Below are 20,911 nucleotides of genomic sequence, written 5' to 3'. Positions count from 1 at the left end.
CACAGTTATAGGGTGTTTGCAGATGTAGGTTTACTTCGGGGGGGATTACCTGTAGTCTTCAACATGCATCTATGGTATGAGTTAGCAAGTTTAATGTAGAGATACTTAACATCAATGAAAGAGAAACCTGAAACAAAGCACACAAAGTCAATGGTAAAACTTGGAGTTGCTTTTTATTCTGTTAATTTCACAGATTTCTTAGATCAGAAAAGTGTTTTTCAAGTATTAACATCTTGGATTCCTTTTACACAGTCTTTGCTTTAGCTTAGCCACAAATTTTAGTTGTTCTAACATTTGTTTGACCCTAAGCCCAGTTTATTGTTTTAAAGCTGAGTTTTCTGTTTTCTTCTCGTGAGGTTATACTTTAAAACAAATGTGGTGACACTTTTTATAAAGTAAATTTGAATTCAGTTTTAACAACACACTAATGCCAATGTTTGGGATTTTTTTTGTGTGTGTAAAAAGTTTGTGTTTCAGTCTGAATTCTCTGCATCAGAATTTACATTTTACTGTAAGAAAGTACTGTAATAAGCTTTACTTATCACGGTGTCATTTCGTCTTCATAAACAAAAGAACAATAAACTGACCATGTAACTGTGAAGGATGTTTGTCCCAACATGCTGATGTTTTCATTTTTAATTTTAAAGCAACATCCAACATATAAAATATTTATAACATGACTGTTGACACAGCGTTTTAGGAGATGGACATGAGATTTGGTCGTTCTCAAGTGTTTCACAACCATTCTGTTGTATCTGTCCTGCTTAACATGTACCTACTGTAGCGGCGATGTAAAGCCCTTCCTAATAAACAACTTGCTGCTCTGGAAATGCGCTTTCATTTTACCAATAACTGCCTGAGTTGTTGAACTGATACATCACTGTGATCAAAGTAAAGTTTGCAGTTAAAGCGTCATTCAGATCAGGCATCTAGAGAGGCCGCACGATGTTGATAACTGGGGGCCTTGCAAACACACTACACACATACAACTGAAGATGGCGGATGTGTTGAGTGTTCTTCGTCAGTATAACATCCAGAAAAAGGAGATTGTTGCTAAAGGAGATGAAGTTATATTTGGGGAGTTCTCCTGGCCGAAGAATGTCAAGACCAACTACATAATCTGGGGGTATGTCAGTGCTAATAACATCTACAAAGTGCTTCAGTAGGCCTGCAGCTGATGCTCATCTGTGCCTTGTGCTGCTAGTAACGACGGAAGGCTCGCTAGCTACGAAATGCTAACCCAGCTACTTTCCTCAAAAGTTAAAGCACCCTTTTAATTGTTGTTAGTGCATCAGGGAGGTCTCTTCCATAGACTATAGAGCCAATTTTACTAGCTTCCATGAAAGCCAATGTATGTCTTTTAAACTTACCTCGCGAGGGGTTCAGCCAAACTTGTAGTGTTGTGTAATGCTAATTAATCATGGACGCTAGCTAGCGAGCGAGTTGTTTCACGGAGACAGAGATTCAGAGAGTCGAGTTGAAACACCTGTGTTTGTTTTTCTCTTTTAGTCCCTACAGTCATGACTATAAACGTCTTTCTTCACCGTGCAAAAACCAAACTTGGTGCATGTGACGCAGAAATTAAAGTTGCAACTAGCAGTGCTTTAGCTAGCAGGAGAATTGTTGACAGTGGTTGATAAAGTAACTTTGGCTTTATATTCAAGCTTTAATGCGGTTCACATCAAACCACTTTAAGTGTGCTTCACGCAGTAATTCACTTAAAGTTTGTTAGTTGTAAAACTGGACACTTGCATGCTTTTTCAAAAATGTTTTGTGCTTGTTTTGATCTTTAGTACTGGTAAAGAGGGGCAGCCCAAAGAGTACTATACCTTGGACTCTATCTTGTTCTTGCTCAACAATGTGCACCTGCCGCATCCATCCTATGTGCGAAGAGCTGCAGTAAGTGCTCTGGAGTTCATATGAAACAGCCCAGAATCTGTCAGTATCAATCCTTCATTGCTTACCAACGTGTTGTTTGAGACACCCCTGATTCCAGCCCACATTTTGTCATACATGCAGCATCTTGTAAACTTTAAAGAGTGTTGACTTTTATGATTGTGTGTTGTTTATAGACAGAGAACATCCCTGTTGTCAGACGACCTGATCGAAAGGGCTTGCTGTCATATCTTAATGGCGAGAGCTGTAAGTAGCGCTTGGGCGCTGAGGATGGGGGTGTTTTGTGGCATCTAGTACAGCCTTTGGCATTTTCCAAAATTGTAATGATTTCTTCCAGGTTTTGGTTCCCTGAAAATTTGCTTCAAATGTTGTTTTTGTCCATTTGCAGCCACGTCAACGAGCATCGACAGAAGTGCGCCCATAGAAATAGGTCTGCAAAGCCGGACACAAGGTAAAGTAACAACATTTTTACAACATGATGTGGAGTTTAGTTTCATAACTTAATCCTGAAATGTAAATTTCAGGAATAATTACTACTTATAACTGCTAGAGCTGATACCAGTGATGCAACATACACTGTCCTATTTTTACAAAAACAATTTTGCATAAGTGAAATAAAGGAAGGTGGGATGAAGGAATTTGTTTTGCATAGTGATACAATGTTTTTTGTTTGTTTTTCTTTCTTTGCTATTGTTGTTTGTTTTTTTGTTTTGTTTTTTAGTTAAAAGAGCAGCTGATGAGGCATCCTCTGAAGCCAAAAAACCAAGAGTTGAGGTAAATTATGTTACTTCAGCTGTCACATGTGGCTCATGTTGTTTTCTGTGTGGTATCACACAGGACACAGAAATCACAGTTTTCCTATTCTGACATACTTAACATTGAATTTGTTTACATATTCTTACTGTAATAAATGTGGACCACTCCCAACACCTGAAAATACTACCACTACTAATCATGATGATGATAATAATTCATTTTTAAAAATAATTCCATTAGGAAAATATTTAAATGAATTAACTTAGTAAACTAAATAGTGGGAAACGCAGCTCATTAAATATTCTTCAGTGTTTAGTGTAACTGAATATAAATGGGTAACTGTGTCATGCATGCAGGTGACACAGTGAGTATTTTAACTTTTACAAATTTCAGCAGTGTGGGCAGTTAAAGGTTTTTGATATATCATTTTTTATCCTGCAATTTGCTAATAATGTGAAAACTGCTTTCAATCTCAAGGATGAGGAACGTGTGCGTCTGGACAAGGAGCGTCTGGCTGCCCGTCTGGAGGGCCATAAAGAAGGCATCGTGCAGATCGAACAGATCAGGTATGATCAGGTTATGAGCTTTTCCTTATTCTGATTACCAGTTCCTCCTAACAGATAGTTCAGCTTATCAAAACGTTTGTCCCTGTCTTCCAGATCACTGTCTGAGGCCATGTCTGTGGAAAAAATTGCAGCCATTAAAGCAAAGATTATGGCAAAGAAGCGTTCAACTATCAAAACAGATCTCGATGATGACATAACACTGAAGCAGAGAAGCTTTGTGGATGCAGAAGTGGATGTCACCAGGGATATTGTTAGCAGAGAGCGGGTCTGGAGGACTAGGACAACCATTCTCCAGAGCACTGGAAAGGTTAGTGTACACTTTATGCCAGACTGTTTTCTGATGAAACTAATGAAACTTTCCTTCAGAAGCAAGAGCCTTAAGACAAGTGTGTTGTCAACTAGCGCTGTATAAATGAATTGTAATTGACTTGACACTATAATGCCAGATGTATCATATCATGTAACCAGAAACCCCTTTTAACCCTACGCCATCACCTGACGTGCACCTCCCTAGAAGTCTGTCTAAAACTTGGGTCGACGCAGAAATAACTGAATGGCCTGGAACATAAAAAGGGGTTTCTAGTTACCTTGTGAGTTATGACATAGATTTCCCACAGAAGTCTAAATTATACATTAGCCTCCGGAACCCTAAGAGACAGTGCATTGGGTTGAGAAAACATTCAAATGGCCCAGCCATGAAAGCACCATAAATGTGTACCAGTACATGGACCAGTGTGAACCACTAGATGGCAGCAGAAGCTGAATTTAAATGTTAGGAATTAACTGATAACTACAGATTGTTGAAAAGATGTGCTCACCTATCAGTTTAAATTTGGCTTATCAAAAACGAAACCATCTTATTTAAAGTCCAGCCATCTTTGTTTTGTTTGTTTTAAGGTTGTCAGATATCTGATCTTATCTTAGTTTAACCTTTTTAAAGCTAAATAGATTTGTTTTGTCAGTCGCTCGATAAACTAATTTATTTAATGTGTCTCATTATGTCTAACTGGAGAGAGATATAGGGATAGGGAGGTAACAGTGCACAGTATTCAGTTAAGTATGAATGCCTGTTCAGATTCCACATGTTTAATATTTTTCTTATGATATCCAGAGTATTAAATGATAAAAAATCTAAACAAAAACCAAATATTCATGAACAAGAATTTAGAGTTCACAGTTAAATGAAACTAATCCTTCACACCAGTTGTGCCGTTGAAATTTTTTTTTCTTTAATGAAATGTTCAAAGTAAGGCAGCTGTCTCACTTTGTAGACACTGAGGGCAAAACTTGGAATTCCACCTGAACATCTGTTCTGTGGATGGATCGCTTGTTAGGAGAGAAATTGCAGAATCATGCAAAATATTGATTTTAATTATTGTACATATTTAATGAACCTGCTGCGTTGTTTATATGCAACAGCGAATGGACCATAACTAGTGAAATTTGAGCTCCTATTTGAATGTTCTTTTTGTTGTTTACATGCAAAGACTTCAGTTTTCTTGGCTCACAGTTCAAACTTAACCTGGGAAATTCTGTACTGAGGTGGGCATTAGAGCAGGGCGATATGGCCAAAAATATTTATCACGATATATATTTGAAAATTTGCGATAACGATATAACCGACGATATAATTGATGCGAGACAAAATACAACTCCACAACATTACTAGCGCAAAAAGACAACCTTCCATTTATTTTCACTTAAACAAGAAGCTGGTTTTTATGTACATTAAAGCTTTATAAAAATGTAACAGTGCAAATGCAAATTCCTTGCTGAAAGTTTAACCAAAAGGCATTTCCAGTAGAAATGGGCTGACATATCCTGAGCATAACCATATATAATATCCACTGAAGTTAAAAAGAGGTGCTTTGCAACATTAAACTGCAGTGTGCAGTATGCATTTTTCGGACCATAAGGTGCACGGGATTATAAGGCACATTAAGCGAAACAAAGCAGTCAGATAAATCAAACTTTATTAAACTCATTCTTCTTGCTTCCTCCACTTTTGTACCATTGATTCATTAATGTTGAATTCTCTGGCAGCTGCTCTATTCCCATGTTGTTGCAGTATATTAATGACTAACCTGGTATTGTGGATGGATTATCTCAGTTGTTCTCCTGACTGAAGTTTGGTCCGTTTACAGCATCCTGCCATGCGATTGCATTTGTCTCTAACCATGAGGAACCTTCACGTTAACTTTTATAAGTGGAAAAGTGTTAGTGTTCGTCCTCCAGCTTCACTGTTTATGTTATGCTAACATAGCTGTATCACTAGCGATCACGTAGCACATCATTATATACTAGCTAGCCCAACTTCAGTAACCCTACAAACGTCACTGCTGTTTAGTTTCCTGTCTTCATTTATGTTGGAAGTGATAGCAGAGCTGTACGTTTGATTTTTTTCAGAAATCTCTCGGTCAGAACATGCAATATCATGCTTAGGTAACTAGCGAAACTAGCGAGCTAACTTCCGCTAGCTTCCTGCTAACTTCTAACTCCGTTAAATGTAATAACTTTTGTTTTCATGGATGCCTGGAAGTTAAACTTTATAGTTACACCTGGTAAAGCAGCAATGCTGATCGTTTTATTAAAGATGAAAGAATTTAGACAGTTTTTAACTCTAAGTGATGCTGCAGTGTTGTTTGACCTGAAGCATACGGAGTTTAGGACCCAGATTACTCCCAGATTTAAGAGCATCTTAGTCCGACAAATATGACAATGACAACGGCCGCTTGCATGTTCTGCAAAAAAATGTGCTTTGTTGTGTATCTGACGGACAAACACCAAACCAGTTCCACATCACGGAAGTTGCACCATTTTTACAAACCAATTCTGGTTCATCTGTTTCACTCAACAATCGGCCATGTGCGTATGAAAACAAAGGCACTGCGCATGCGCGTTTTACTCCCATTCTATCGCGATATTTCATTTTCCTATCGTTGCCTAACATTATACCGGTATTACCGTGAACGGTATAATATGGCCCAGCCCTAGTGGGCATGATACGCACACATGACGCTCATCGTTTCTAAACCAAACTAAAGATGTAGACAGACTGTTAACTTAACAGCACACAGTAATTAACTCATTCACTGCCAGCCATTGGCAGTGAATGAGTTAAACCCATTGACTCATTCACTGCCATTGACGGCTATAGACGTCAATGGCAGTGAATGAGTTAATAACTTGTACATTTTAAATGTGTTTTAATTGAATCTCTTCTGTGAGGGAAGTCTCGTTTTTGTTTTTAAAAGGAAACGACTCCTGCTCAACCTATTTTTGTTCCTTTTTCAGAACTTTTCCAAAAACATTTTTGCCATCCTTCAGTCCGTGAAAGCTCGAGAAGAAGGGCGAGCTCCGGAGCAGAGACCAGCACAGAACACAACTCAAGCGGTAAACTGACAAATATCCACTTCCTACAAATTACGTTACGTTATTTTTATTTTTTATTTTTTATTGGACCTTAATCTTTTTTATTAAGTGTTTATTTGCACATGGTTTAGATCTTAATCACACTTTTTTTGTAAATTAATTTCTTTACAATTTGAAAATACAGGAGTAATAAGGACGATTAAGAACCAGTTGATGATTTGTTGGTTGAATAAGCACACACCTTTAATTTGATTAGCTGTTAGTCCTGTTACGTTTGCATCTCATAAATAAATCAAAGTTAAAACTGACATATATTCATCTTATAATGAATTTGTCCAAAGTTATGTGTGCAAAAATAGTCTGTAGGTGTTTGAGTTAGTTGCAAATCCACTATAGTTTAAACTGAAGAGCGGTGTGTTTGTATATACAGGTATTTATTGTTTCGTATCTTTTCCAGGACCCGTCCCTAAGGAACAAGCAACCTGTCCCAGCTGCCTATAACAGATACGATCAGGAGCGATTCAAGGGAAAAGAAGGTGCGTTTTAGAAATGCTTTACTGATCATTTTAGTATCAATCCTTTTGCAAAAGAGTGCTTGTTTGTTTGAGTTAATATAAGTTCACTGATCCACAGTTTCCACATTTAAACCCAGCATCAGTAAACAAATGTGGTCAGAGTATGGAGAGAAATTTGCCACAAATGCATGCGATATGATTCACAAGCGTAAACTAAAGATTCACAAACGCGTACAATGATATGTGTGTAACTTTTGAGAACTCAGACGCACGTGCTTTAATCCACACACACACAAATATCAAGCAATCTGACCACACGTGAAACAATTTTACAAATGCGTTCATCCAAACTTGAATAAATACTGATCATTTATGATCATTTATGCACACTTTATTAAGTTTAGCTTCACGAATCAGATAATGTTCTCTTTCAAAAACATTTCTGTGCGCGCACACATCTAAAAATAATCATCTCTCATGTCCTTCACAAAACCATAAATGCGTAAGCACCAGTCACCTGATACTCACAGACCACGTCACATGCCCACTTGAGATTTTAAGGCAAATTTAATGCTGCTAGCTTCACACAGATTCACAAATGTAAGCTGCTTTCAAGTCCCAGTGTAAAACTGGGACATCTGGGCTTATAAGCGGCGAACACGTTGCATAATATGCAGGTATTAGATTTCATTATACTTATAAAGAAAAAAACCCTCTTTGTTCAGCCAGTGAGCTCCAACTCATAGCATGTTGTTGTCCTAGAAACGGAGGGCTTCAAGATCGATACTATGGGCACGTATCACGGCATGACCCTGAAGTCAGTGACGGTAAGAAATAACTTTTTGCACAATAACTACTAACCAAAACCTCAACCTGTGACGCATGTATACAAGCACGGTTTTCCACAGGAAGTCATAAAGTCTGTCAAGTAGTTAAATAACACATTTTAAATGTGCTTATGTATGTAACAGCATTTGAAAAACAGATGCCTGCTGTTCTTTCTAAATAGATTTTACTGTTTCAAAGAAATTCAGCACAAAGTACAGATAACTGGATACATGTCCTCTGTGTAGGTAATGATGTCGCATCCTTACACGTCACCTGTCACAGCCATTTTTCAAAATAACTTCTTGGACAGTTTAATATGTGGAGATGTTTACTTGCACTGTCTGCTTCAGAAATCTAAAAGTCATACAGTAGCTCTGATTATTACAAAAAAGTACTTTATTTCTGTACAGTGAAGCACAGCGTGTTCTTTCATAAAATAAAACTCCAGTAGTTTGACTCAGACGTAGAAATAGTTCTTATCTCTTTTGTACAAAGTTGGCTAGAGCACTTGATTTGATTTTTACATTTCCAACATTTATGCACATTTTGTGTTGTGGATAAAATGGGTTTGGATTATAAGTAAAGTCCCTTGATATGAAGTTCAAAAAAGAGGATGTGCTGAGATATAAATCTCTTTTTATTTTGTTTTTATTTATTTATTTATTTTATTTTTAACAGTGAGCATGTGAGTGTAACAGTGTCCTTTCACTCAGCTGATTTCTCTCCAGTCACTCTGTGTAAGTGTGTCCTGCCTGCTCTCTCTTTAAATGCGTTGATGCAGGCGTTTCGCTTGTTGCTCTGAAGGTGATGCCAGTATTTCAGGAGCTCATTGGGATGAAACCCATGTGATGTTATCAGATGGCTGTACTTGCAGCTGGAGTAAGATACTCGCCAGTGGTTGAATAAGAACTCATTTGGTGGTGGCGTGGGTTCGATTCCGAGGCTGGCCAGACATATTCCCACAAACACGTCCTCCAGATGCAGATGGCGGATACGTAAAGACACTTGATAGATTTTCCTTGCGAGATCCCCAGAAAAGACGTAACCAGTCCCAGAGCAAAAGGTGGGATACTTGTCACCTGGGTACAGCTCCGGGGGCATGTACCACTTGCTGTTTTTATTTCGGTTGGGTGCGTAGCCTCTCATGTTGTTTCCTGTGAAGTAGTTCCTCCTGGGCTCCAGTTCAGGCCTGAGCAGCTTAAAAATGAGGTACTCTGTGTTGACGAACATGTCGCTGTCTGTCTTCATGACGTAGCTGGTGTGCGGACAGTGCATTGCAACCCAGTTTAGTCCCATCAGTGTCTTTATGGTGAGGTTTTTGTAAGAATCCAGGAAGTCCTGCTGAATGATATCATGATGCCTCCGGCTCTCTGCTTCTAGCATCCTTTGTTGTAGAAGTCCCAGTTCTCCATCTTTTTTCCCCAGCAGAAAGAGCCGGATAAATCCCAGAGCTGGAGCAACACTCTCGTTCCCCCACGTCTGCCGTATAGCATTCCTCGCCTCCACCTGCCGAGCTTCAGTGGCAATCAGCAACACCAGAAATGGCGCAGCTGTGTTGTCTGCACATTTATCAGGCTCGTTAATGATGTAAGGGTACGGTCCATGGGTTATCACGGCGCTGAGGTCTGCGTCGTCTCTTTGGCTTGTGTTTGCTGCCAGAACGTTCTGAAAATTTGGGTCTGGTTGAGTTGGGTAAACTCCCTGATTTTCACGGGAGCTGATGTTGGCGTCAGCCTTGAAAGTCTGTTGAGGAATGATGACGAACCTCCACTGTGAATGGCGGGTGCTTGTGTTCCATTTGGCTTTGGTGGTGTGAGCTGCTCCACCTCCATACACCAGAGGATGCCCTCTCCACCATGGCATACCAGTGAGCCTCGGCAGCCACACCTGGTGGACTAGAAAGAACAGCACACCCAGCAGAGAGAGCAGATACAGAAGTTTAGCTGTGTGTTTACAGCAGTGGCGTCGTTTCCACTGCATGGTGTCGACACTTCTAGTCTTGACAGTTGTTACGCTTCAATCCAGTTGTCAGCAGGGTTTCAGCTCCTGTTGATGAGTAATATAAATCACTTTGTTGATACCCAGTGATGGCCTAGGAGACAGTGGAAAGAAGAGTATACATTTTCATTGTGAAAAACGAAATTATACTCACAGTTTTCATTCTGATAAGGCTGCAGTTTACAGTAAATAAGCTTGTAAATACCAGCCAAGTTAAGAAAACTTTGCAGCAATCTGGTGAGCACGTTTTCATTTCTTGATTTGGAGAAATACACAACTTGATTGGCCCATCCTGTTGTTTTTAAACATATTTGATATCATATTAATGTAATGAGGGTACATTTCTATAGTCTAAATATAGTTCGTAGGCTTTTATATCGACATTAAAATCTACAAATTACCTGCTTTGACGTCTTCCTCTACCACACTCGTTTGGTTTTAGTTTTCATGTACCGTAATTGTCGGGCTATAAGCCGCTACTTTTTGCACAAGCTTTGAACCCTGCGGCTTTTAGTCAGGTGCGGCTTTTCTATGGATTGTCCATGATTTTTGTCATATCGTAAGACGATTTGTTTTGTTTGTTCCGCTGTTGTACGGCACTACGTTGCCTGGCGGAAGGATCGGGGTTCAAGAGTGGTATGTTGGTCACATGTCCATCCGCCAGGCAACATAGTGCCGTACAAGTAGCGCGAAAAACAAACTTCAAAGTAGCGCTACGCGTTCAGCGGGAGTCGTGGATGATGAGCGGCGATAAACTTGCGAAAAGCAAGTTGTGCTCAACTCTACCGGTGGATTCTGACAGCGTGGAAAAGTGTGCAAACATCCACGATCACCAACGGATTTCGAAGGGCTGGACTGCTGCATGATGAAGAGGAGGACACCGCCACGGCCCTTCAGAGGGTGTTCGACTCCGACACTGACAATGACAATGAGGATTATCTTTGGATTTGAAAGTGACAACGAAGGAAAGAAGCTGAGAGTGGATGACGAAGCCATCCTGAGCCTGTTCGTTTCCGACACTGGAGAAGAGGACTTTGGTGGTTTTAGTGCGCAGGAAGATGGTGGTGAATGACTGACTTTTCTTCTTGTTAAAGCCGTGTCACTGCACCTGAGCCTAAAAGGTAGTCCGAATCTATTTTTCTGGTGTGCTGTAGGTTACTGTTATGTACTACATTTGTTACTCATTTATGAAGCACAGCACATGTGCAAATATGTACCCATAACTTGTTTTTCAAAATATTAATAAAAGGGGTGTGTCTCCAAACAGCCATCTCTTTCCTGACAATTCGCTTTGTGCATATTCTCTTACATATGATAAGTCAATATTAAAACACCTGCGGCTTTTAGTCAGGTGCGGCTAATGTATGTACAAAACAGGATTTTCCCCTGATTTTAGCTTGTGCGGCTAATATTCAGGTGCGCTTTGTAGTCCGGGAAATACGGTAATAATGCTAGAATGCTAGTTGTGGCTAATTGTAGAATGTCAACAGACGGTGTAGTTTTTGCAGATGAGTTTTCTTTCTTTTTTTTAAGAAAATTACAAAACAAAGGAGCCTAACATAACAGAGAGGACTTTGAGAGAGTTTAAATTCTCTCCACTGTTGCATGCTTCAGTAGAAATAAGTTTTTCTCCCTTTAGAAAGACACACCCTTTACATCCTGTAAGTTAAACCACAACCAGAGGAGTGAATTATATCAGTCATCTGTTATGACTGTTTTTATGTCGATGTTCGTCTGTATTTTCAATTCTTCACAACATAAACTCACCTTTTTTAGTCTAAAAACTTGTCTCTGTGGTATTCATCGCTGCTGGATAAATTAGTCTTCACACATTCCGACTGGCCTCTCGGTCTCTGTTCCTGCGGTGCTTTTGGCCACATCATAAATGCACACAGCCCCATGTCCTCACTTTTTTTTTTTTTTTTTTTTCCTGCAGCATATGTCAAATTGTCCTCTTCTTTGGCTGGTAAGGTTTCTGTAGTCAGTCCAGGGAAATTAATTTTTCCAGGTAATCCTAGCTTTTTGCCTCATGCGTGCACAAATGTGCTGCTAGTTCATGCGTGCATGCCTGGCAAGAGCATGTTTGAGCGCTCCGGTGTTGCAGTCTCTCAATCTGCCTTGGCGCATTGTCCCTAGAGGCTTGATTTTAGCTGTGGTGTGCTGCTTCTTTTGCTCATGGCCGAAGAGAGAGGAGACACGGTAGTTGACAGTAAGCTGCAGCCCTGGGTCCTTTTACTGTCCCCGCTGTCATGTTGTGTATATCAAAGCAGGCACGCAGAGATGGGATTCACATCTGAATGATAAATAAGCCTACATGTCTCCGTTCAGCTTTGCTCCCCCTTTCTGTGCTTATCCTCGTTTCCTCTTGTTCTTCCTCTTTGATTCACATGCCCGCTGTCCACTGTGTTTCTCAGATCGTTCAGATTTCGGTTTTTATGCTTATCCCCCCTCCCTATTCAGCTGCCTCTCACGCACTGCTCCTTCTAGCTAGAGGAATGAAAGCAACGGGGGAGGAGGAAGATGAACGGAAGGAAGAGCTGTGAGTTGTGAGCTCGCTCTGAAAGGCAGCTCTAGGCTCGGTGGCATTACGCTCTCTCACCACGTCACGCCGTCTTTGCTGCTGTTGCTGCCTGCTCTGTTAAAGGGGAGGGGGTTGGGCTACTGACCTATTTGTATTCACACCCACTCTGAGGAATGAGGAATAAACCATTATCTCAATTGGCATGCTGTGAGAAAAGGGAAGAGAGGTCATTGTGTACACACTTCCACAAATCTTAGAGGGTCGCTGATTTAAAAGTGGCAAACATCAGCTTACATGTTGTTGACTGAAAAACAGTGGACATTACCACCCAGACCCCAGCAGTCTGTCACCCCCAGCTGTCATCTCACACAAACGTCTTGCATATAGTTAATTAAAATTATCTTTACACTAAGCTCACTAAATCTAATATTTCGCGTCTTTGCCCATGTTACAATACATATATTTTATTTGTGTCTGGTAATGACAGAAAAATAAAAAAACGGTGACTTTTCAGGTGACAAACCACAACTGTGATTCTTAGCAGCACAAAGGCACAGAGATGACTGAAAATGCCAGCATAAGTACGGTTGCTGAAGCGTGAACTAAAATTGTAAGTGACCGTTATGTTTTTATGACTGTTCCAGCAGTAGAAATCCCATTTCTGAATTTTACAACATAATCACAGTTTTCTCATCCTGTGAGAAAGTTTGACTCCACTAACTTTTGCATGTTGGACTTTTATGTTTCTTTTTTCTGGTTTCATCTAAACATATAGGCCTTTGCCATAGCTTAGTACAGTGGTGGTGCAGATTGAATTACAGAATAGATCGATTTATTGTAAGCTATGCTTCAATGTACAGTTATCACCCATCACACCTGCTCCGCTCCACATTTCTGAAGCAGCAGAGCTCCTTCTCCCTCAGACTGATTCAACCTCACTGCCACAAAGAACCCTTGAGGAAATCATTCCTACTGTTCTCTATAAAGCTGTGTTTAAAACTCTTCATGCTGTGACAGGTGAACACACCTGTCAGGCATAAAATCCCAAATGTACTTTGTATTAAACCTTCATTCAGCTGTTTGTTTGTTTTTTTTAATTTGCTTTTTTTATGTAATGTACATATAAATTAATGCAATTTTCACTTTTCTCTCAGGCAATGTCAGTCTTACTATTACTGTTTTTAACTACATTTTTACTTTTTTGTTTTTAATCACTGCTATAACTATAAATTCCTGCATAAGGCTTTTATCGTGTATTTCTTTGTTTAATGCGGTCTCTACTATTTTTACTTTTTATGTTTCTGTTCTAACACCCACATTTCCCTTGTGAGGTCAGTAAAGCAGCTATCTGTCTTGTTTTGTAGGTTAGCCCTGACAAGTTTAGCTCTCTTTCACAAGGGTAACTTGTGAACAAACAAATACTAGTGCTAAGAAAAACTACAGCAGTGTAATTAGCATTTGAGAGGTTTAAGGAACTTGCACTCGCACTCAGATGGGGCCTTCTAGTTAACATTAACCCACATTCAGTTCAAGCAGATGAGCTCCAGACATGCAATTTATCTGTAAATGACACACTTTGTTGTAGAGCTTCAGTTAGACGTTACCTTGCAGATCAGAGGAGTTGGAGTATATTTGATACTTGATGCCCACTAATATTTAACTGTTGGTTGATTGTAGTTGTGTTAAAATGCTGAAAACTTTAGAAAACAAATAACAGATCACGATAAGGATGACTACCAGCTGCTTCAAGAGCAGCTGCTCCTGCTGGGTGGCTATCTAAGCCTAAATATTCAACACTGTTCAGTTATTTCACTGATGAAACACCTTGAACAATTTATTTCAAGTGGCCTGTTGGGCACAACAATCGAAGCTGCACAATTTTTATATTTCTTGTTAACATCAGAAGTTTCTGAAGACACTGTATGATGGGACTGTATATAACCTTGTATTTTTAATCTTGAGGTGTTGCTTGTTTTCTAGGAAGGAGCATCTGCTCGAAAGGCCCAGACCCCTGCACTGCAGCCTGTACCTCGTCCAGGTTAGTGTTGAATTCTAAATGTTCATGTTTAATCATGCATAAAGAATAAATACAGAGTAAAAACCTTTTTTTAGTTTTTGCCCATCGTGCCACAGAGTGTAAGGACTGTTTCTGTTTGAGAGTTTGTACTGGAGTGATGTTTTTAACAAAGACAGACTTGCACTCTGTACTACTACAATATTCTTTTCTGTGCCTTATTTTTCATATAGCAAGGGAAAACCGCTAAAAACACCCTATAGTCTGTACATGCTCCAGCTGAGCCTGGGCTAGTTCCTTTTTCATTCATTTCTCAAGGGTTAAATTGATTCTGTCATTTTTTTGTCCTCCTCCCAAATCCTGACGTAGTCACATCATGACTGTTTTCAGTGCTCCCAACACTGCCTGTTAGTATGTGTTGATCAGCTCTTTTCATATATCAGTCACTCGGGTCTCTTACCAGCAATTTCTAAAGGGACTGTATCAGAGCGTTGTGTAATAATAACGGTATTTCTTTTATTCACAACGTCGACTGTTTCCAGGCGTGGCATTTAGACACATGACTGTACTAATAAAAAAAGAAAAGAATATTCACATGATTTCTGAATGAAGCTGCATCGCTAAAATAACCTTTTGTCTGTAGAGAAGAATCACATGTTTGTTTGACTCTTCTACAAACGCTTAGCAACTTCCCATTGCATGTGTGGAAGAAATAAAAAGTAGAACCAGTTTGACCCATTTGACCTGCAGCAGAGGTTTTAAGCTAAAACTTTGTCTTTGAGTGTGACTGCAAGTCTGACAAAAACTGTCTTTTCTGCTTTATTTAATTATACTCCAATTAGCAAAAGACTAAACGTTTAAATATATTTAGTGGTCTTTCTTTAATTTTTGCCACTACTTTTATAAACTATCTAACGGTTCTCCAGTTGCTCACTCCATGGTGGTATTTCACATGGGATTTATGCATTTGTGTTGCTTTCAGTTTTATCTCCAGCTGCTTCAGCCGGTTGGTAGATATTTATTACTTTAACACATTGCAGAGTTCTTGCAAATCCACAACCCCAATTCCAAAAATGTTGGGACACAATAAAATGTAAATTAAAAACCGAATGCATCCTCTCCTCTTTCAACACCAGTGCAGACCAGATCATGTGCTGTCTGATGTAGGATTCAATACTTGATGTAATTGAAATATGGGTTGATGGCAAATTCTGTTCTTACTTAGATTTTAAACAAGGTCCCAACTTAAACATCATGAAACTGAACCACAGTTTGATGAAATGGGGAACTTGGAGAATCGGCTACATGTATTTTTAGTCTAACACTTTTTCTTTTTTTTATCATTTGACACACTCCGTGTATGCAAGCTTTAAGAGGCAAAGTCGGGTTTCCGTTTTCTTTTCTTTTTTCTTTTTCCCCTTTTGGACCTAAAGGGTTCATTTATTTCATTGGTTAAAGTTAGCATTAGGTATACTGATAGACACCAGATTCTTCCAACTATCATGTGGAAGTACCTCCCCTTTTCCAAACAGTTTTTAAGGATAAATTCCAAAAAAAAAAAAAAAACCCTTTCTGTGTTCAGGTTTAGTGATGTTCGTTCAGTCGTTGGATATTGTAAGTCTTACTATTGTTAGAGCTTATGAAGAAAATTTCTTGTCAAGGAAGTGACTTAACAAATACTTGACGCATAGGAAGCAGTTTTACTGAGGATTGTTGTTCTTGTCTTTGGACTCAATATCCACATTCGTGTTTGTATTTATTTAAAAATATATTCTTTTAACTGTTTTCTCTCTAGTTTCACAAGCCAGACCTCCACCAAACCAGAAGAAAGGTACATCACATTTGATCAGAGTTAATCACTGTTTTTTAGTAGTACTGACCAACTGAGCTCTAGTTTTAAACCATTTTTAATGTGGCTTTCTCCACAGGATCCCGAACACCAATCATCATCATCCCTGCTGCCACCACCTCCCTCATCACAATGCTCAATGCTAAGGATCTCCTGCAGGATCTGAAGTAAGTACAAATCATTAGTGCCCTTCTTCTTTCTCTAAAGTGTTCACATAATGAATCAACTGCACTGTCTTCCATGCATTGATGTTATTTGGCGGTTGATGTTCTTCAGACACGCAGTAGTGGATTTTTTTTTTTTTTTTTGTCAAGTTGCTCAACACTAAGTTTAGGGCAGAGATTGAAAAAGAGCTTGGCGTGCCAGCGGTGACTGTCTGTGGTCGTTGCCATAGAGCAACAACTGTTTGGAGGTTTAATGACTGGATTTAATGTTGGCACCTCTGCAAAATGGGCAGTGTTGGCAAGAAAGGTAAAAATTGTACCCTAAGGAGCAGCAGTGAAATGACTTCCAGACTCTGGCCTGTACCAGGTTTATCACATCAGAAGAGAAGAAGAAGCAGGGCATCCCGCGGGACAATGAGGTTCTGCTACAGAGGCGCAAAGACCAGATCCAGCCTGGTGGCACAACACTGAGTGTCACCGTGCCGTACCGCGTCATCGATCAGCCGCTCAAACTGGCTCCCCAGGATTGGTCAGTATATGTATTTTCTCAGTTATATTAGCATTTTACACCATACAGGAACACTATGGAAACAACAAGCCTGTACTCCCCTCTGTACCTTTATCATGAAATGACCATTCATCAGATGACTCAGCTGTTAACGGGGATATTTGAGTGTTTAGCAAATATGACTCATTATTATGCATGCAGCCTGTGTTGAAACCACAAGATGATTATGTTTCAGAGTCTGAGTTATCATATAATGGGTACACAGTACTGGCCGATTGTTGAATAATTTCAGAGGGAAATGGGGGGGAGAGGTGTGTGTTTCCTCTTCCTCACTTCTGCTGGAGCAAGTCTTAAGCCCATGTATAACACCCACTGGTATTGGCATATATAGCACATTACTGGTACTTGTGTAGCACCTTTCTACTTAAGTTGAGTACTCAGTGCTTCCTACTGCAAGCTGCACACAATCATACTCTAGTTGCTGCATTGGATGCAACTTTTCAGTAACCTGCCCAAGGACATGTGGAGCCGAGGATCAGTCCACCAGTTTTCCGAACCACTCCACTTGACCTACAGCCGATCAAGAATTTCAGCATCGGGCATCCTTGGTTGTAAATCCAACATCAGGAAAACACATATTGTCATATTAATGATACCTGAGATCCTTGCCCTCTGCTGCAGTGTTCAGTGAATGTGTTTACAGCTTATTGCACCTTCTTTAAATGCAGGGCTCTAGAGTGTGACCAATTTGGTCGCAAATGCGACCATATTTTTCAGTGGTGCGACTAAAAAAAAAATATTTGGTTGCACCTGTGCGACCAAATGTTCGGTTAGCAAAAAAAAAAAAAAAAAAAATCTGCAACCTTCCCTGTGGTCAACAACAGACACATATTATGCCCCTATCGTGGACTAAACCAATGAGAGATAGTAAGGGGCGGGACCTCTCTGATGAGGCCTGATCCTTCTGAAATTCATAGCCAGTGCTCTGACACGGTGTCATCAATCTTTGAATGCTGAAAAAGCACAGTGTATCCAGAAAAACACATTATATTATATAAATTATTATAAAATTTGTGTGCGCCTAACTTTTGTGCCGGTACGCCTAACTTTTTAAAGTTAGGCGTACCGGTACGCCCATGGCAAAAAGTTAGTCTAGAGCCCTGAAATGTTTAATCCTGTTTTTTTTGTTTTTTTTTTTGTTTTTTTTTTTGACAAGCCTGTTTCTTCCTTCAGGGATCGAGTGGTGGCTGTGTTTGTGCAGGGTCCTGCCTGGCAGTTCAAAGGCTGGCCGTGGCTGCTGCCCGACGGCTCTCCTGTCGACATTTTTGCCAAAAGTAAGTAATATTGTGAAGTCTAAATAGTCTATTTAGTTTCACTGTGTTGAAACGATAGCAGTAAAAAATGGTTGGAGTCGTGATGTTTGGTTTTCCACTCATTCAAAGAATCAGCAAATTGTGAACTCTGTGCCTGTTGTAGACATATTTATCTGTGGACACCTTTCAAAGCACTCAGTGTTACCTTACAACAATAAAATTAACAAGTAGATCAATATTAAAGAGAGATTTAAGTTTGAGATTCAGAAATGTAAAACATAAGGCGTTGATGGTTATAGGTGATATGCTGATACTAACAGGTAGGTTTTGTGCTGTGCTTTTAAGCTGTGTCATAGTTCGGTTGACGGAGTTAGAGGCAGTGAGTTCCAACGATGAGTCTCAGCTAAAGCCTCTAGTGTTAAAGTCTGAAGCGAGGAGCAGTGAGGAGAGCGTGGAGCACGGGCAGAGGTGTGAGGAGAGGAGGGTGCCAGGTCATGGAGAGCTTTGAAAGTGAGGAGCAGAATCTTGTATTGGATGTTCTGGGAAATGGGGAGACGGTGAAGCTGGGTGAGAATAGGTGTAATATGATAAGTGTGGGTGATTATTCTCTCTGCAGAGTTCTGTACAATTTGGAGCCAGTTAAGAAGTTTTGGGTGGAGATCAGAGAGAATAGCATTCCATTAATCCAAAGGCATGGATTATTGGAATGCTGTTCAAGGGCATGAACTAGAACTTGTGTGTAGCCTGAAGATGTTAGGTGGACTTGATGTGGGTGACAAAGAGAGTATTGTCCATCTATAGAGACATCAGATAGGGTGTCCTTTCATTCAATAAAATAACTTCATGACGGCTTGCGAGCAGGTAATGAGGAAAGGACGGGCAAAGGAGTTGTCAACGTAAAAATGAAACTATATTTCTGAGAAGAAAGAGATCATTTATAAATAGCAGGGGGTCCAGTACTGATCCTTTAGGGACCCCATGTGTGACCGAGGCTAATAGAGAGCGTACAGTCTTGCCTTGAACTATATCCTGTCAGAAAGGAAGGATGTAAACCATTCTCGTGCTGTGTCCTGGAGTCCAGCACTGGCTCGTCATTCTAACAGAAGAGGGTGGGAAGTGGTATCAAAGCAGCACTGAGGTCAAGGAGGATGAGGATGGTGAGAACAGTGCCATGTGATGTCAGGAGGGATGTCAGTGGTCTGTCTAGAACGGAAATCGCGTTGAAATGGCTCGTAGAAATTATTGTTAACTAGAGCTGTGGTGCCACCGTGTCTTCCAGGATTTTAGAGATGAGGTTGGAAAAGGATTCAGAGGGTTGAATGTGTAGAATAAACTAAGACGTTGAGGAGATATTACTGAAAAACATCCTTACGGTTGCATGAATGCATTTTCCCCTCCAGTACGAGCTTTTCATTTAAAATACGATGAGGCAACGACTGATCCCAATGTGCAAAAGTGGGATGTGACCGTCCTGGAGCTGAGCCGCCACAGACGCCATCTGGACCGGCCCGTCTTCCTGCGCTTTTGGGAGACCCTTGACAGGTACTTAATTTTTATGCACTTAATTAAATTTCTTAATGTAATTTAATTTCACCTCGATGCACCTTTTTTATTTGTTTTTAATATGTAGTTAACGAAACTTTCTGTAATAAACTCTTTTCCTCGCTCCCTTTTCTTTCTTTGTGAACAGATACATGGTGAAACACAAATCTCACCTCAGGTTCTGAGCCAGGATCACAGCCACAGACACCGAAAATCCCACAAATCAATTCGTCAGCCTTCCCCTTCTAATTGGTCCAACTCCCTCATCCAAGCTGCCAATCCATCTTCCAACATGATCCCCATTTTAAGAGGAAGAGGAGGAGCGATCATTCCAGGGCTTCCTCCAGGACTCCTAATGCAGTCTGCTGGAATTGTTACTTTGGACATCAGAAAGGAGATTTTTGTGTTTTTGTTGTAATTGTTTTCTAATGTTTTCAGGTAGTTAAAGACAAATACCAAAATAAGTTTTATATAAAAGGTAACATGCTGCGGAGATGATTAAAACACAATACTAAGCAACATGAGCTCAGAGGGAGATGCTTGCCTTTTGTCAGCGGTAAACAGGAAATGTTTACCGCTGAAAACGTGAGAATCTCTGGGTACAACTGAGGCAAGTGCTGAGTTTGAGGAAGAGACTTTCTTTACACTTCTCTTTTTTTTTTTTTTTTTTTTAAATTTTGGGTGTTTGTGGTCTGAATGTACATATGTGATCAAATCTGTGAGAGCCAAAACTCCTTGAGCAGAAAGGGGAGTGCAGGTAAATGTGTTCATATGTTAGATTGCTCCTCTGCTCTCACTCAGTTAAAATGATCTCAGTCAAGCAGTCAATCCCTAGTTCAGTTTTTGACAGCTCTGCACACGTCTTGGTCATGCAATGACCTTGTTAAACTCCTTTTTTTTGGTGTTGTGCTAGATGAGAGAAATTATGGAGAGTATTGCTTTAAAACATCACATGAAAATAGACAATAAAGCCTCTGAGAAACAAGTGCTTGTGTGCAGTCTGCTGAACGTGGGTAGTGCTTATTTGATTTGATATCTCAGTAGTTTAATGTTAGTTTCATTTATCCAT

The 20,911-nt window shown here is 39.9% G+C and overlaps 2 protein-coding genes across 2 annotated transcripts; one reads left to right on the top strand and one right to left on the bottom strand.

Annotated features, from left to right (window-relative positions):
- The first annotated feature begins 984 nt into the window (after positions 1–984).
- cdc73 (cell division cycle 73, Paf1/RNA polymerase II complex component, homolog (S. cerevisiae)) lies at positions 985–20,407 on the top strand. The gene is made up of 17 exons (XM_085377045.1): positions 985–1,126; positions 1,794–1,899; positions 2,073–2,142; positions 2,285–2,347; positions 2,618–2,670; positions 3,130–3,218; positions 3,312–3,525; positions 6,513–6,611; positions 7,048–7,126; positions 7,868–7,932; positions 14,433–14,490; positions 16,262–16,297; positions 16,395–16,482; positions 16,847–17,008; positions 18,221–18,321; positions 19,701–19,842; positions 19,991–20,407. The coding sequence occupies exons 1-17, from the start codon at positions 996–998 to the stop codon at positions 20,025–20,027; spliced, it is 1,593 nt and encodes a 530-aa protein (XP_085233171.1). The 5' UTR covers positions 985–995; the 3' UTR covers positions 20,028–20,407.
- Positions 8,639–9,913, bottom strand: LOC146613756 (beta-1,3-galactosyltransferase 2-like). The gene has a single exon (XM_085377817.1). It carries the CDS (start codon positions 9,911–9,913, stop codon positions 8,639–8,641), a length of 1,275 nt encoding a protein of 424 aa, XP_085233943.1.
- Positions 20,408–20,911: the final 504 nt, after the last annotated feature.

The sequence above is a fragment of the Diplotaxodon limnothrissa genome, linkage group LG18 (assembly GCF_057381915.1).
Source record: "Diplotaxodon limnothrissa isolate DT_005_m linkage group LG18, D_limnothrissa_male_GT1.1, whole genome shotgun sequence".
NCBI lineage: Eukaryota > Metazoa > Chordata > Actinopteri > Cichliformes > Cichlidae > Diplotaxodon > Diplotaxodon limnothrissa.
Note: the sequence above shows the minus strand (reverse complement) of the source record. Positions and strands in the feature narration are given on the sequence as shown.